The sequence below is a fragment of the Haliotis cracherodii genome, unplaced genomic scaffold (genome assembly GCF_022045235.1).
Source record: "Haliotis cracherodii isolate W230 unplaced genomic scaffold, xgHalCrac1.p SCAF_21, whole genome shotgun sequence".
In the NCBI taxonomy this organism is placed as follows: domain Eukaryota; kingdom Metazoa; phylum Mollusca; class Gastropoda; order Lepetellida; family Haliotidae; genus Haliotis; species Haliotis cracherodii.
In genome coordinates this window covers 13,980,403-13,996,449 of record NW_027266277.1, presented here as the reverse complement: position 1 = coordinate 13,996,449, position 16,047 = coordinate 13,980,403, and the positions used below count along the sequence as shown (strand labels likewise).

The 16,047-nt window shown below is 40.2% G+C and overlaps 1 protein-coding gene across 1 annotated transcript in view; it reads left to right on the top strand.

Annotated features, from left to right (window-relative positions):
- Positions 1-12,748, top strand: part of LOC139470781 (segment polarity protein dishevelled homolog DVL-3-like) — a gene marked incomplete at its 5' end in the record, with an annotated part of 55,085 nt that extends 42,337 nt beyond the window's left edge. The window contains 4 exons of the mRNA XM_071253072.1: positions 475-756; positions 2,688-2,894; positions 10,731-10,961; positions 11,339-12,748. Of these exons, the coding sequence (XP_071109173.1) occupies positions 475-756; positions 2,688-2,894; positions 10,731-10,961; positions 11,339-11,379 (761 nt within the window). The remainder of the gene's footprint in view (positions 1-474; positions 757-2,687; positions 2,895-10,730; positions 10,962-11,338) is intronic.
- Between the last annotated feature and the right edge of the window lie 3,299 nt (positions 12,749-16,047).

Sequence of the window (16,047 nt, the reverse complement as noted above, 5' to 3'; positions counted from 1 at the left end):
AACAACAAACAAAACTGTATATGCATAAGTAATAATATTAATGTTTCTATATGTTTATTGATAAAACATGACTTATGATAACCTGAAAGTAATAAATTTATTCACAAATAAGAACTGGGCTGGCCCATTAATGGTTTAAATTTTCGGCCTCCTCATTGTCCATCTTATTACACATAAACGTTTCTGTGGCACTGGATTATTTACTTGGTATCGATATTCATAAATTTGTAAGTTGCTACCCAACGGTGGTCAGACTCGGAGACATGGTTGATGGCGTGTTATCGTACCCTGACACCGTGGATCGTTGCTCACGATCAATGAATTGTCTGGTCGGGACTCGATTATTTACAGGTCGCCGCCATGTAGCTGGAATATTGCTGATTGCTGCATTAAACAACAAATAACAAGAGGTATTAAAGAAATAATGCAAGTTAAATGCTGGACAGCACTGTATATTCATCCCTCCTTCTCCAGATCTGACATCCCTGAGTCTTGAAGACGTGGACTCTGTATCAGAAGCCGACCGTGACACCCTCGCCCCCCTGCCACCCCCTGCGTGGAACAATCAATACCCCTACAGCAGCTCCAACTACTTGCCCCAGAACCTCAGCTATATACCCCCCTACAGCTACACAAGCACTGACAACACCAGCTACGTCGGCAGCTTCGTCGACGGCATGCCGCCCCCACCTGTTGGTGCAGTGCCCCCTGGTGGTGGAGGTAATGGCAGTGCAGGGAGTGTCCATAGTGCATCAGGTAAGGCGGTGGTTGTGGCAATAGAATGTTTTTGGGTAGTATGTCTTCCTACTTATCATCCCTTTGAGGACGAATGGAATTGTCCGTTCAGATCCATCATCTATGGATTGATTCATTTTGGTGTAGGTTTCTTTTTTTAAAGAGAGTTTGTGTTTTATGTATCAACCTGTCTCCCCTTCAATGTAAATGGTATTGTCCATTCCTAGCCAAGAAGAATGCTTAGCTTTGTATATAATTGTTAGAGTATTTTGGTTGTAGGGGGTTTGTCATTTTGACAAAGAAAGTTTGTGCAGAGAATCCAAAATTACTGCTGTTTGATTTCTCGCTTTGCTTTATTTGAGCTTGCAATTGAGACAAGTTAAAAGTATTTAATTTCAATTTGCTTAAACTTGATTACATGTTAAAGTTAAGATGTATATTTCTATGTTCCCATTTTTATGATGAAAATAAGCATTTTGTCTCTGTTTATATTTATTGGCTTGCCAATTAGACATTAATGGCTGTGGGTGATTTGCTTCTACTAACCTAATATTTAGCCTTGCTAATGCTCAACTAAGTACATTCTTATTATGTGCCTATGAAACACGTGTTTGAATGTGATATATTAATATAAAAGAACAGTAAACAAATGTTAGTTGCCAAAGACCTTGGCCATGACTAGTTGGAAATATTTTCCATTTATGTTCAGATTATTTTCATTTTATTGAATGTAATCTCAAAATTTGAGGAATTTAAGAAATATAATCGGTTCCTTTTGAGTCAAAGGGAGATAACTGTGGTGTTACTCGCTAAAGGAACATAACATAAGAAATGGATTAAGTGTTCCAAGATATTTTGGACAACAATGTTTCTACTTTGCTAAAGAAACACTGGTCTGAGAAACTGATTAAGCCTATAGGTATTAGCCAAGATATTTTGGACAACCATGTTTTTACTTTGCTAAAGAAACACTGCTTTGAAAAACTGATTAAGCCTATAGGTATTATCCAAGATATTTTGGACAACTATCTTTCTACTTTGCTAAAGAAACACTGGTCTGAGAAACTGATTAAGCCTATAGGTATTAGCCAAGATATTTTGGACAACCCTGGTGTAAATGTACTAAAGAAACACTGCTTTGAGGTATTATCCAAGATATTTTGGACAACAGAGAGGACAGATGACCTGATGTTACTAGTTGTTGCTGTTGTACTAATGTGAAATTCAAAGGCTAACTTTGATTTGTTTATTTGTTCCTTACTCTGCAGTAGCATGATACGGGCAAGTCCGTCTTACCGTTGCTTGCAACTCTTGCTTCCTAGCTGCTGCTTGTTTTATTTGCCACTTGTCACATTACCATGGCTGTCCTGGCGACACCTGCGTTGTCATGGCTGCATGTTGGTTGCTAGGTTACGGCCACACGTGCTTAGTCTGCTAGACATTTCAGTTTGGGTCACATGGCCTGCTTCTTTGCTTCAGAGCATCGTTCATTATTCATATTGGAATCTCTCACAAATTTTCTGATCTTTGTTGAACTGGTATGTGGCGATACTCTGTAAACGGATGCATTGTGAAAAGTAAGGTCAAGGTCGTTAATATGTATCTAGGATTAAGTATGGAGTCCAGATATTACAAGTGGTTAATTTGTAAACTAGTTATTTAAGATCTGTGGTTATCATTTGATTGTGATGGTGATTCATCAGTTCCGAGCATGTCACACTCACTCACTCACTCCCTCCCTCCCTCCCCCCCTCCCTCCCTCCCTCCCCACCCTCCCGGCATGACATTCACACACATCACGTCAAGCATGCTTCTCTGTGTTGCTCGTTATGCATGTCTAGTTGCTTGCACTCTTCGCTTCATTCATGTCCCGAGTCTGGCCAGGAATGCCAGCTGTTGTACTGTGTTGTTTCAATATGTGTGATTTTCTTTTGATTTCCTGTTGATTTCAGTCGCTGCTAAAGACTGTACATGTTTAGTTAGTACATACAATCATTTGCGCAAGCTTTGGGAAAATAAGGATAAACAAAGTGCCCATCACCATCAACAGTCCTCCTCGTGTGATCCCCACCGGCGTAGCTTGGCGGAGCACACCGCCCACGCCATGCATGGGAGCAGACATCATATTGCATGGAGGAGAAATTCCTCGAGTAGTTTGGGTTTGTAGTCTTCTCCTTGCACTTCCGTCAACCCCCCTCCAAAAAGTTGACTGCTGATTGTTTGGTCACATGATTTGCCCTTCTTTTGTCCACCCTCAATTTGTAATGAAACAAGTTTCGGATTTGTAATGACAAAAAACTTTACTTCTGTTTTTAAAGTCACATTATTAAACATGTGACTTTGATGGGGCATTTGCAAATTCCTATACTCTTACCCTCTCACTGAGATGCCCCTGGAAACTGACCAGCTTTGTGAGGCTGTCAACTATTTTCTAGCCATGGACATCTTCAAAGTACTTGACAGTTGTGGCTTAAGTGGTAACTGATCAGTGACCTTGAGGTACTGTTATGTACATGAAGTAATGGTTAATAACTTGACTTGATAGTAAGTAGCCAGTCTTCAATGTAAATGTTTCTCTCTCTGAAATAATCATTTGACTGACACACCAGCAGGCAACTGAACTACGGGGACCCTATCTAGATTATCCTAAACATAGTTGTAGATGTATTTTATTTCCATCATCAGTAATTGTATGTGAAGTTATTTAAATCAGTGTTTATAATGTACTTTATGTATTAGGGCTGGGACGAGTCCAAATCTACTACCCGGGTACCCGACCCCCTATTACCCGACCCTACCCGGGTACCCACTGCAAGTTTCAAGAGTTGGGAACAAAATGTCTGATTGGTAATTGTTTTACTGCAGCCCTGGCTAAAAGATACAGATTCTATTTAGATACATGTATCAAACAATCAGATCAAGTGTTCACTGAAGTTGACTGAAGCTTGATCTTTGCTCAAACATATACAAGTCAAAAGGAATGTGTGCATCGTCAGAAGGAAATGCGAACATTAGCGACATTCGTGTAACCGCTGAGCTATAGTGAGTTTTTGTCATTTAACAATATATCACGTGACTAACCATCGGTCTGGGTAGTCCTGTGGGTACCCGGGTCCTACTCAGTACCCATCCGACCCGAGTACCCGAGTTACCCGTCCCAGCCCTATTATGTATGTTAGAATTAGCATGTTAGGTTTCTTTGTCAGCATGTTGTAGTATGTTAGAATTAGCCTTTAGGTGTCTTTGTCAGCATGATAGAAGTCAACTGTTTGTATATGTGGTTAGTATTAATAGATAGTGTTTTATAGATACAAAAATAAGGCATGCTTTTAAAGTTAGAAAAATGCCCCCATCCAGTTGGAGCAGATTATGTGTTAGTAATACCATGATTAAGGCCAAACGGTAAGAGAATAGTCTTTGTAAAGTACTTAATGGTAGGGATAATTGTGTAATAAGTACTTTCCATAACTGCATCAGCTAATCTAACGCATCACCCATAATGCTGCCACTAATTCCTCCGTCATTGCTTCTAATGCTGGGTAGACAAAGTTAACGTCAACATTGAATTAACTGCAAGAGATCAAGATAGACATTGTGATCTGCTGTGTATTTTACCATTTGTAGTTAACTCGAAAAAAATTGTCATGGAATATGGATACTATAAACCTTTCACAATGCTATGACTTGATGGACTAAATCTTCCATATCGTACTCATTACACATGTTCAGGGCATATTTGTATCTCGTATTAAAATTAAATATGTGTCTTGAGAATAAGGACTTCATCCAGTGTGTTTTAGACTACTTTCATGTCTGGGTAGTAAAGGTTTTAATGTGGATCATGTGGTTACACTGGCCAATAAACTAATAAGTACACTGTTGGCTGTGAAACTATTCTCTCATGCCGTGTAAAGTATACCAAGGGAGATAATTACAAAATGTGTCGGTTAAAGGGGAGATAATTCCAGTCATGAAGGAATATACAGATATTATAGATATTATTTTGGCTGACAATTTCAATTTCCTCGTTTCAAATCTGTCTCATGTATTGTGTTCATTTTGTTGAATCAAGATCAGTCTCTTTCATTCATTGTTACAACATTAAGTTTTAAACTAAGTTGATTGTTTTCAAGAACAGTTCATTTGCTCTTTCTGCACGAAGAGTACCAAGCAGCATTAAGTGAAGTCATTTACCAAGTACAAGCAGTTTTAGAGTTGTCTTTCCTTGATTGTCAGTTGTTAACTATGACCTGAGCAGTTGTTGGTGGAACATCTCATTGTTTTGCTAAACTCGTGTGCATGATGTCCGAATGGTGTTGCATCTACACGTTGATCATCATAACATGGCACATGTAACAATATGTCTCCTGTCTGTACCTACACTGAATGATATCTATCTTCCTTTGTGGAAGTGAAACCTGCAGCCCACAAACTCATCAATATTGGCATGTGCTACTTAGATACTTATCATCAACTTATGGCACCTGCAGCTGTATCATTTCACTTCATGTCATCGTATCTCAATTGCGTGGATCGATGCTCATGATGTCGATCACTGGATTGCCTGGTCCAGACTTGATTATTTACAGACTACCGCCATATAGCTGGAATATCGCTGAGTGCGGCGTTAAACAAACAAACAAACAAACAAACTTCATTTGCGTATTATTACTTCTTTGCACGATCAGTCTTTGGTAAAAATTGGAGGATGTTTTGTTTCTATTTGCATCATGTTCCACTGCATCCTGCCTTCATTTTGTTTTTTAAAAATGGGGGGGGAAGAGAGAATAGATTGTAACCACACTTTCATTCTATTTGTGACGACTCTTGAATTTTATTCCACTCTTCATGCATTGTCTTAGTTCTAAAATGGGGGAAAAAAGGACTTACCTGTATAACTGTTTCCTATATTTTTCCTCCTACCTGCCACATATATTTTTTTTCAATTTACTAAAAATAATTATATCTTCATTAACAACATCAAATTGAATAATCTCTAAACAGAAATAAATACATTTGGAAGAAAAAAAAGTTGGATCATGAAAAACAAATAGGAACAATACATCTATTTTTCCAACTTGACTGTATTGGCAGTGGCTGTCTTCACACTGTCAAGTAAAACCCTATATGTACGCCTATCACCGTCATCGTCACTTCAAATAGACATTACCCATCATGCCCCTGTCTCGTCTTGACACGACACACACCAGTGCTGTCCGGCAGCCTTGTTCTCTGTGTACAGCTTTTGCTCTGCCGTGTTGCGCCATTTCCGTTGCCGCAGCAGTGTGTTCGTTATCAGCTTGCTATTCTTTTCTGCTTGCTTGATATTGGTTTCTCTGACACACGAAGGTGCAGTTGCCGGAATTCATCCTGAACTTTGACATTGAGAAATGTCCCCCAACTGGACTGATAGGAGCTGTGAATGCAGGCAGGCTATGGAAGCATAGGAGTATTGGAATATGCACTACAAGTTTTTAGTTTTTTGCAGGCTATCCTACTTTGCAGTCATTGTCAGCTTCTATGTCTAGTTTTCACAACGTCCTTGAGAAAATAAGAAAATACAATCTTATCTGCAGGATGTCTGCTGGTATTTCATATTTTCTATGGTAATATCCCAATAAGAATTATTGGATGTCACTGTTCAGTTAAAAACAGAATGAAAGTGTTACTGTATATTAAACACGAAAAACACCAGCAGACATCCTGAAGTATTTTCTGGATATCATTGTTGATTTTTCAACACAAATCAATATTTCAAATGATACATCCCACCATTGCTTGTACTATGTAGGGGTAATCTTCAATTAATGTCCTCTTCTTGTGATCACTGATCTTGTTTTGTATGTTGGACTACTCTCACATGATGATAACTTGCACCAGTCTTTCAGCACTCAGTAGAGGGGACTTCAACTTCTGCTTCTCCTTCTCAGCCATTTTAAATAGCATAAGACTGGCTTATAATGCTGTGTTTTGGATCTGCCTAGTCTCCGATCTCCTTCAGTGTTCAAAGTGAGCATTGAAGTCCAGGAGTCCGTGCAAAAAACTCGATGTTAACTTTCAGAATTTAGGGATCCCTAGATTTTAATACTAGCAGCAATCTCAAGGTTCTCAGGACCCCCACTTACTTTCAACCACTGCTGTTGATTTGATGATAGGTTAACCACGTACCGTATTTGCCGTAAAAGCACCCCAGGCACTTCGGAAATTGCAAAGGAGGATGTTTACTGAAACCATATTCAAACAGTTCAAACGTTGATGAAACTGAAACTTCTTCTATAATATTAAATCACATAAATTTTCAGTCTTTGTAGGGGCACTTATGATTATTACTTACAGATTGGTCTAGTAGTTGGTCGGGGTTCGCTTACTGGAACAGGGTGCTTAATACGGTAAATACGGTACCTAAATGGAAAGTTTCTTTTTTAAAACCGCTGCTGAATTTTGAAAAAGATGCATCCAACTGATCCGTAATATTGAGACCCTTAGTATGAACTACAAGATTTTGGGGGTCCAAATTTGGTCGGAATGTTCACACTTTGCTTAAAGTAAGAACAAATTAATTAACATGGTTGATAATTCAGTCTGACATTTACAGATGTAGGTCGAAATGATATCAGAATCTTTGTCCCAAAACTGTATAGACTTTGCACTGCTCTATTTACAAGCTTAAAGCTTAAATGTCACAATTTGGACTTTAATGTGACTGATAAATCCTATTTTTTAAGTTCTGATTATGATCAAATTTCTAAAAGAGTTCTTACATTTATGTGTCAAAATTTGTTCAAATTGTGTCAGCAGGTGCTTGGCCTTAATGGCCTTAAGAAAGCTTGTGTGAAGTTATCTATCATTTGTAAACATTGACATTTAGATATGGTTGCCATAGTAACTAACATTGTTACCATGGTCTCCAGTATTTGACATATGCCCCTCTCTCTCTCTCTCTCTCTCTCTGACTACCAGTACAAAATGCATGTTTGTGTCTCCCCCGGCACTGGCACGGTGCGGCCGAGAAGTTCCTTCACAAAACTCTCTGTCATGATGATACGTTTGAACCTAACAACAATATTCCTGGTGTCAAAACCACGGCACAAGCCGCCACGCCCGCGAGTCAAAACAAGACAGGTTAGTGACCCGTTGCACGGAACACCATCATCTCACTATCGTCATCACCGAGACAACACATAACGACCTTGACCTCATGCTATCGTCTCCAAAGACATTTCCATTGTCATCTCATAGCCTGGAATGTCATGTTGGCATGGTAATCAGACATCAGTATTGTCTCATCATCTCGTGATTAATGCCATCAATATCATAGGAGGTGGGTAGCCTAGTGGCGTTCGCTCATCACACTGAAGGCCTGGGTTCGATTCCCCACATGGGTACAATGTGTGAAGCCCATTTCTGGTGTCCCCCTCCGTGATATTGCTGGAATATTGCTACAAGCGGTGTCAAACAATACTCACTCACTGACTCATAGTCTCATCATGATGTTGTCTGTGGCATGGAATGTCATGTTTTAATCATTGCCAAACATCTGGTGTCATTCCTGAATATCATCACCAAGCATCGTCGTCATATCTTGAACTCATCCTCCCCAGTTGAAACACTTTAGCTGCTAGAATCCTCTGTTTGCAATCAAGGATTTCACCAAAGTGGTGAACATCTTCAGTGTTCTCGCTGCAAATAGCTGCAAAATTACTGATGTGGCGTTAAGCAATATCCACTCACTCACTCTTCAGTGTGCATCCTTTGTGCTTTCCTCAAACACAAAGTTGACACCATGATACAAAGGAGATACTGGTCACAGCTGTGTTAAACCCACTCCAGACTGATAGAACCTATGTGCTGTGCTACCAGCCATGTCACGTTGCTAGTTTCTCCCTGTTCATCAGTACCCTCATTTACATCATAATTCAGGTTGAGTTGAGCTGTTGTACAATGATACTGTCATTTCCCTCTATTAAATCTCCTCTGGTTCTCTCAACATGGAGTAGCAGGTTGTTTGTTTTACATCTGGGTGTTTGTGAGCAGTGCAGCAGGTGCTTGTGTCATTGCCTCGTTGCTGCTTTCAGTGAATGTTTACTACCAGTCAGCAATATCCTGGCTTGAGTCTGGACCACACAAACCCGTGACTGAAAACATGAGCAACTATCATGGGCAAGATAACACACTGACAAGTCCTGATTCCTGACCACCCTATCCTCGTTAGTTAGCTCCTGTGACCAGCATGGGATACGGAGGACTGTAACTGACCGGAATCCCTAAGGGTTGTTCTCTTCACTACAAGCCATATACTGTCAATCTTGAAATTAGTGCGTCTCCAAATTAATACGACTGCTGACACCGAGCCAAAACTGCAACTCCCCCCACCCCATCCCCAGTGGAAAGATACAGAGCCTCGCCTTGATCCCATCAAATACAAATAGCACTGCTTATAAGCAGCGAGTAAAAGAACTTCCGTAATAACAATAAACATTGTTTTGTTAAAAACAACACAGTTTATATGTTTATTCTGTTGACTGGCGCTGAGGAAGTTTTAAGGCAATAAGATAATTGAACCAACAACAGTTCACTGATTGGAATGGTCAATGATGCCTAGTTTGACACGAGTGGGTAGAACTCTTGACCCCAGCACTGATAACTCACTGTATGTCTATTGTAAATTCCTATTCTTTAAATGACTTGAATCTTGTTTGTGTATATATTCAAGTTGGTATTTCCGCTATCCAAAGTGAGCAGTGAGGCCATCTTATTGTTGATAGTCATTTTGGAGACATAAATGCGAAGTTTCATAAATGCAAACAAAGACCACTCGCATTTTTCGCATTTAATTCACGCTCGCATTAATTTGAAGATTTACAGTAGTTGTAGAAGTTGGACACAGCCTCAACATTCTTTTCTTTTTAAGGGATGTCCACATTCCACATTAGCTTTGGCTCACTGTTAGTTAATCATATCATTTTTGTGTCACCGTTTTGCTTTTCAACACTCCTGGGTTTGTCAGCTGTTTGATTGCACTGTCAGCGTTATGACCGCTTTCCCACAGGACCAAGTCAGTGCTGAAAGCATTACCTGTATGTCAACACATATTACATCTTGGCTAGTTAGGTGGGGTCGTAGAGAAAACATGCACTGTCAGCGTTATGACCGCTTTCCCACAGGGCCAAGTCCGTGCTGAAAGCATTACCTGTATGGCAACACATATTACATCTTGGCTAGTTAGGTGGGGTCGTAGAGAAAACATGCACTGTCAGCGTTATGACCGCTTTCCCACAGGACCAAGTCAGTGTTGTAAGCATTACCTGTATGTCAACACATATTACACCCTGGCTAGTTAGGTGGGGTCGTAGGGAAAACATGCACTGTCAGCATTATGACCGCTTTCCCACAGGACCAAGTCAGTGCTGTAAGCATTACCTGTATGTCAACACATATTACACCCTGGCTAGTTAGGTGGGGGTCGTAGGGAAAACATGCTTTGTCAGCAAATAATCGGGAATGGTGTGGTGTTCCTCGTACACAGCATAGAACAGCTACATTGGCTGACCAGTGTTGTTCATTGTGTTGTCGTGTGACGTGCTTCAAACTGTGGTGTCTGTCATGTCCTGGTGAAGGGAGGTCACTCTAGTGTGACGTTAAGCTGTGGTTTGTGACGTAGTTCATGTTCCTGGGTTAACATGTAGAATTAACACTAACTGTGTCAAGTAGGTTTCCTTCATGGTAGTCTTGCATATGTCCGTTGTTTATGCTAATGAAAAGTTATAATTAATTAATCAGTTATTGAACATAAACAAAATTACAAATCATTTTACAAATGTGAATAATTATGATAAAAAATGTAATTATGATTTCACTAAACAATGTCAACTGCATGCAGTAAGATTAGAACTTTTGCATTTGAATGTGTAAAGTGTGTCTGCATGAGATCTACAGTTTAGTACAGTGTATTAATTCCAAAGCCCTTTTCCTCAAAGACGTGGTTGTTTTTTCAGGGAGCAGTGCATCTGGTAGCAGCAAGAAGGAGAAAGAAAAGTCCGACCGAAAATCTGCTAGTCCTGCTGGGAGTGGCGGCGGCAGTGACACTGACACAGCCAGCCTAGCGAGCGCGCGACGAGGTGCCCCCAGCGATCGCAGCCTCCCCCCACCTCCTGGGCCTCTTGCACAGATGCCAGCAGACCTCAGTGGGAGCAGGCAGTCCTTTAGAATGGCCATGGGAAACCCATGTGAGTTCTTTGTGGATGTCATGTGATTGGGCACATGTCCAGGTCATGTGACTGACTCCAGAGCCAATCAGCTTGATTGTATTGCATGCAGAGTGATTGAGCAATTCACCAGTGAACCAGAACTCGTCACTTGAGTGTAGAGTGAATCGTTATACTGCAGACTACTTATACGCAGTTTTATAACTTATGTCCAAACTTGTGGAAGATCGGAACAACAGTTTGGCTCCAGAACATAACGTTCGTCCAAAGGATCTGATTTGAAACAATGTCTATCTATTTTCTTTGATCATTTTCAGCCTACTGTGTTACTACATATGCGCATTCTTGTAAACCTGTGTGTATTTAATGCATGACTACGGTGTTGTTATTTATTGTAGCTCTTCTAGAGATTGAGGACATACCGACCACGATTGACTGACGGAAAGTTGCTGCCTGTCTGCCACCTGCCCGTTGCATTCTTCCCTCCGCCCGTTGCCCGCCCGCCCGTAGCCCGCCCGCCATCTCACATCTAACCCACTTCGTTCTTCTAACAACGCTAACCCTTCTACAGTGCCCGCCCGCCTCGTTCGTTCGTTCGCTCTCTGACGCTCTTTCCTTCCCATCATGCAATTAACCCTGCTGCATAAACCTCTGTTGGACTTCTCAAAGCCTTGCTTTGGATTTCACATGGGTGGGTGTGCACCAATAGACATGATCGTGGTTAGTCATGTGACGTGTCATCATGTGATACCTAGCACCGAGGACAGACCGGCCAATGAATCCTGTCCATGAGAGAGAGAGAGAGAGAGAGAGATCACAGCATTGTATACAAAGTTATTTTTGAAGAAGCCAGTAGGTGTGTAGCTTGACTGAATGCTGTAGAAGACGTGAATGCTGGAAATTGGTTTTCAGTTTCCACAACAGTTACTTCCCTTTGTGTCAACTCGTCTTTCGTTTCCTTTTTCACTTTCCTCACTCACCTTATGCATGCTTTCCAAATGCTTGTGTAACCATCGCCAAAATTAACACTGTCAAAACAGAGTGCAGTCTGCGTGATCACAAATACTTTTTCATTTCTTTGCCTGTCTATTGCTGTTCTGTTCACATCTGCTTGTCTGCATGCGTTACCTTTAATAAACTAACTCATGCATAATTCTTTCATGGGGTGTTGATAAAGAGGACTGTATCTGTTGGTTAAATCTTATCCAGTTTTGGAAGAAGCGAAACATAGGTTGATATTGACACCATTCGGAAAGAATTCTGCAAGCATGGCAACCCACACCCAAGCCCCATTCTAAGCATGGCCTGTCATCCTCAGCACTGCCCCTCCCACCTGTCCCAGCATCCTTTTGGCATGCAATATTCCGTCTCAGTGGCCAGCATGTCCGTCATCAAACACTCATGATGACGTCATTATCTGCTGACGGTGACGTCATCGTCATGAGTTTGACCTGAGAAACATATCAAAGTGTCCAGCTGCATCCAATTTCGAGCTAAATTAATTGAACTTTCATGCAATGGTGTGAAAGTAGAAATATGTTTATTTTATAATTTATGTTAAAGCTTTATTTCAGGTTTCGACAATCAAGTTTAATTTGAACTGGAAATTGTCTTATTAGTTCAAATTGTCTAATTATATTGGGAGGGTAGCCACCTGGCATAATTTCATTGATTTTATAGTGATTATATAAAATTCCCTAATGAGGACATTTATGGAAATTTTTGCTATTATTGGCATAATTTCAATTATCCTTGAAGAAATAAAATTGAAATGAATAAAGTGTTTTCCTTCCATGAAGGATCATAAGTATGAAGGTGATTTAAATCAGATTCCATAATAACTACGTAAGTTTCGGAATACTTTTAGTGTTAGCATAATTCATTGTTAAAATAAATTTCTGAAAGTTGTTGTGCCTTGATAAGATAATGGATGTTGAACAGCTGGAGGTCATTTGTCAAACGTCAGTCGAAGACCGACTTGAAAGGTGAACTGTTTGTCGTCTTCTATACCCCTTGCTTTTGCAGGCCATGTTCTTACAAGCAGTTCCTCAGTTACGTACTACACTCACGCGTGTGCAGTTTACGTACATGCTACGATGTGTACATAAGTCGTCGAACATGCTACGATGTATGCATAAGTTATCGAATATGCTACGATGTCCGTAAGTCATACATTAAATTTGTAAGTCAATCATTGTGGCATGGGGTCTGCACACATGGTATGCGTAAGTCCTACATGCTACGATTGATTAATTTACGTAATATATTAGACATACGTCACACGTACATGTTACGATTAGTTATGTAATACATGTGTGTGTAATGTCTTATGGACATGCTAAGATTGAGTTATGCATGGTAGTCAAATATGTTTACGTTGAAAACAAGAGAAAATTGCTCAACGTGGATAATAATGAGTTTTAGTCTTGGACATGGTGGTATATTGTTACTTCTGTAATTCTGATGAATTGTTTGTAAGTTTTCTTTTCATGTTTGCATACATACTCATGGTATGGTAGTTTACGATTTAGTTAGAGCAGTAGTTGATAGAAATTGTTTCGATAATTGTAACGAGAGCAACAACTTGGGATTGAACCTAAGACAGCACAGCTACTATTTCCATTGGTTTCTGGGTTGAGTGGTTTTCTCTTGTTAATGAATGCCTTGTACAAATGCAGAACACCAGTGTATGACTGCTAGAGTGACAGTGCGAATGAATGCAGTGGGAGTGCATGGTACATAGTATGCAAGACCGGCTGACTCTAGTGGCCGTTAGTGAGAAACCTGCTCGGATGGACTATGCTATTTATCTTGACAACTTTTAACCTTTTGTACAGACTACATCTGCTATTGTATATTATTTTCTGTCCTTGTACAAAGCTTCTTCACCTGTACAGTTTTACTATGTGCTTTTTTATGTTGATGAGAGTTGTCTCCCTTTGTCAAGTACCAAGTTGTGATAAGACATATCGATGATTTTAAACGAGTGTTGGCATGAACACATTGCTCTGCTGATAATCTGGTGTCCATCCATTTAACTTGCTCTTGTGTGCATCACTTATTGTTTGTTTCAACAAGTATATTTTATATGTCACTATTACAGCCTAATGTGTAGACTTGGTTGAGATTGTTTGCCTACTTGTTATGTAACGTAAACCTGGCGCCGATTCTGAAATAGATACCTGAGCTTATTTCTGAAATCGAGAGAAACCTGAACTGTGAAGATATATGAATATTGTCAACTTGATTTGTTGTCTGTTATTGTGTATCCAATCAACCATTATCTTCCATCATGTCCGGGAGTGGGGTAGCCTAGTGGTTAAAGCGTTCGCTCGTCACGCCGAAGACCCGGGTTTGATTCCCACATGGGTACAATGTGTGAAGCCCATCCTGGTGTCCCCTGCCGTGACATTGATGGGATATTGCTAAAAGCAGCGTAAAACCAAAGTCACTAGCTCACTCCATCATGTCCAGGTGAAATGTCTCTGTTTCCCGACTTGGGTGCTAGTTGTCCTCGACATCATCGCCAAAACATCCGAACAGGACCTTTCCCGTCTACAGTGCAATATCCTTTCTTTACCATATAGCAGGTCCCACATACAAACCACTTGAAACAGAAGTTTGTAATGAACCTTTACAATCAACGCACAAGTTTTAGAGCTGCTTTGTTGAAGTTACAAGCTGGACTTTTACTTCAGTGTTAAAGAGCGGATATATGTTTTAATTTATTATCAGATCTCGACTCATTGCCAAATTTTATGTTTTTGCCTATATTTTACCTTCTTTCACCAACTTCAACCACAGAGCTGATGAAAACTTAAATATTTGTCAAATTCAGTTGCTACTTACGGACTGGTCATTAATCATGGGGGAGGGAGAGCCGGTGAGATTAGGGGAGGGGAGGGGGGTCAATAGGAAATGACACGGGGAAACAGAGGGAGGGGTGTCACAAAGTTTATCACAAGTATGTAGGGGGAGGAGAAGAAAGAAGGGAAAATGACTTTTTTTCCAAATAAAAACAATGACCAGTCCCTTATCTAAATGAATGAGTGGTGATCTGTCTCTTTTCTCATTTGAAGGGGCACAAAGATGAGGAAGATTAGCATTACAATAAATTCTACCTCATAAGTGATTTTTTGGTGAAATATTTATGCTTATATGACAGAAAGTTAGATAGTTGGTTGAAATTCTATGTCAATTTGTCCAGGGGAGAGCGAAGAAGTCCTTGCCATTTCGAATAAGACTAAGGACTTCTAAGATTTGAATCATCTTTCGTAGTTGTGTTTTCTCACAGACTGACCTGACATGAAGCGATAGGACCATGATTACACCATTTAACCTGAAGCCACCAATCTGGTTCAGGCTTAAATTTAATGATGAGAAGTTACTTGACTCCCATGGGGTAGGTTAGTCACCATTATGTTGGCCCAGTGAACTGTTACCAACCTTCTGTGGAGTCCTGTTTTAAGGAAATCACTCACGAACCTGTATTCCTAGAGTACAGGGTATTGTTGTTATTTTCATGTTTCATTGCCATGCTATTGTGCAACTCTCATACTATACTGAGGGAAAGAAGTAAAGGAACACATTCATATGTTTGATGATGGAAAGAAGTAGAGGAACACACACGTTTGACAACATCGTAAAGTTTCCCAAAGATGGCAGCCATTTTGCTGACATAAAGGCTATTGGTTGTACACAGCAGTTAACTTTCTCTACATATTTTGCTGTCCCCTTATTTCTTCCCATGAGTATATGTACATCATAACCTTACAGAGGCTCTTAAACCACTTACAGAGGCTCTTAAACCATGCTCTTTCGTTAGGGCTCTTAGACTAAGCTCTTGCAGGGGCTTTATTATGTTCATATGCAGATAGGGAAGCTATGAATGACTATTTATAGAAATGTTGCCTTACGTAGGGTTATTTTTGTAGTGTAGCGGCTGGTTGAGAGCATGCAGAGTGCGTCCGAGCAGGTCATGTGCTTGATTGTGTAAACAGTTTTTGTAAAGAAAATCTGAGTTGACTGTAGACATGTGTAAATGTCACCAAATTGTCATAATAAACGAATATTCAAAGATATTGCTTTCCTTTGTTCTCATGGAATC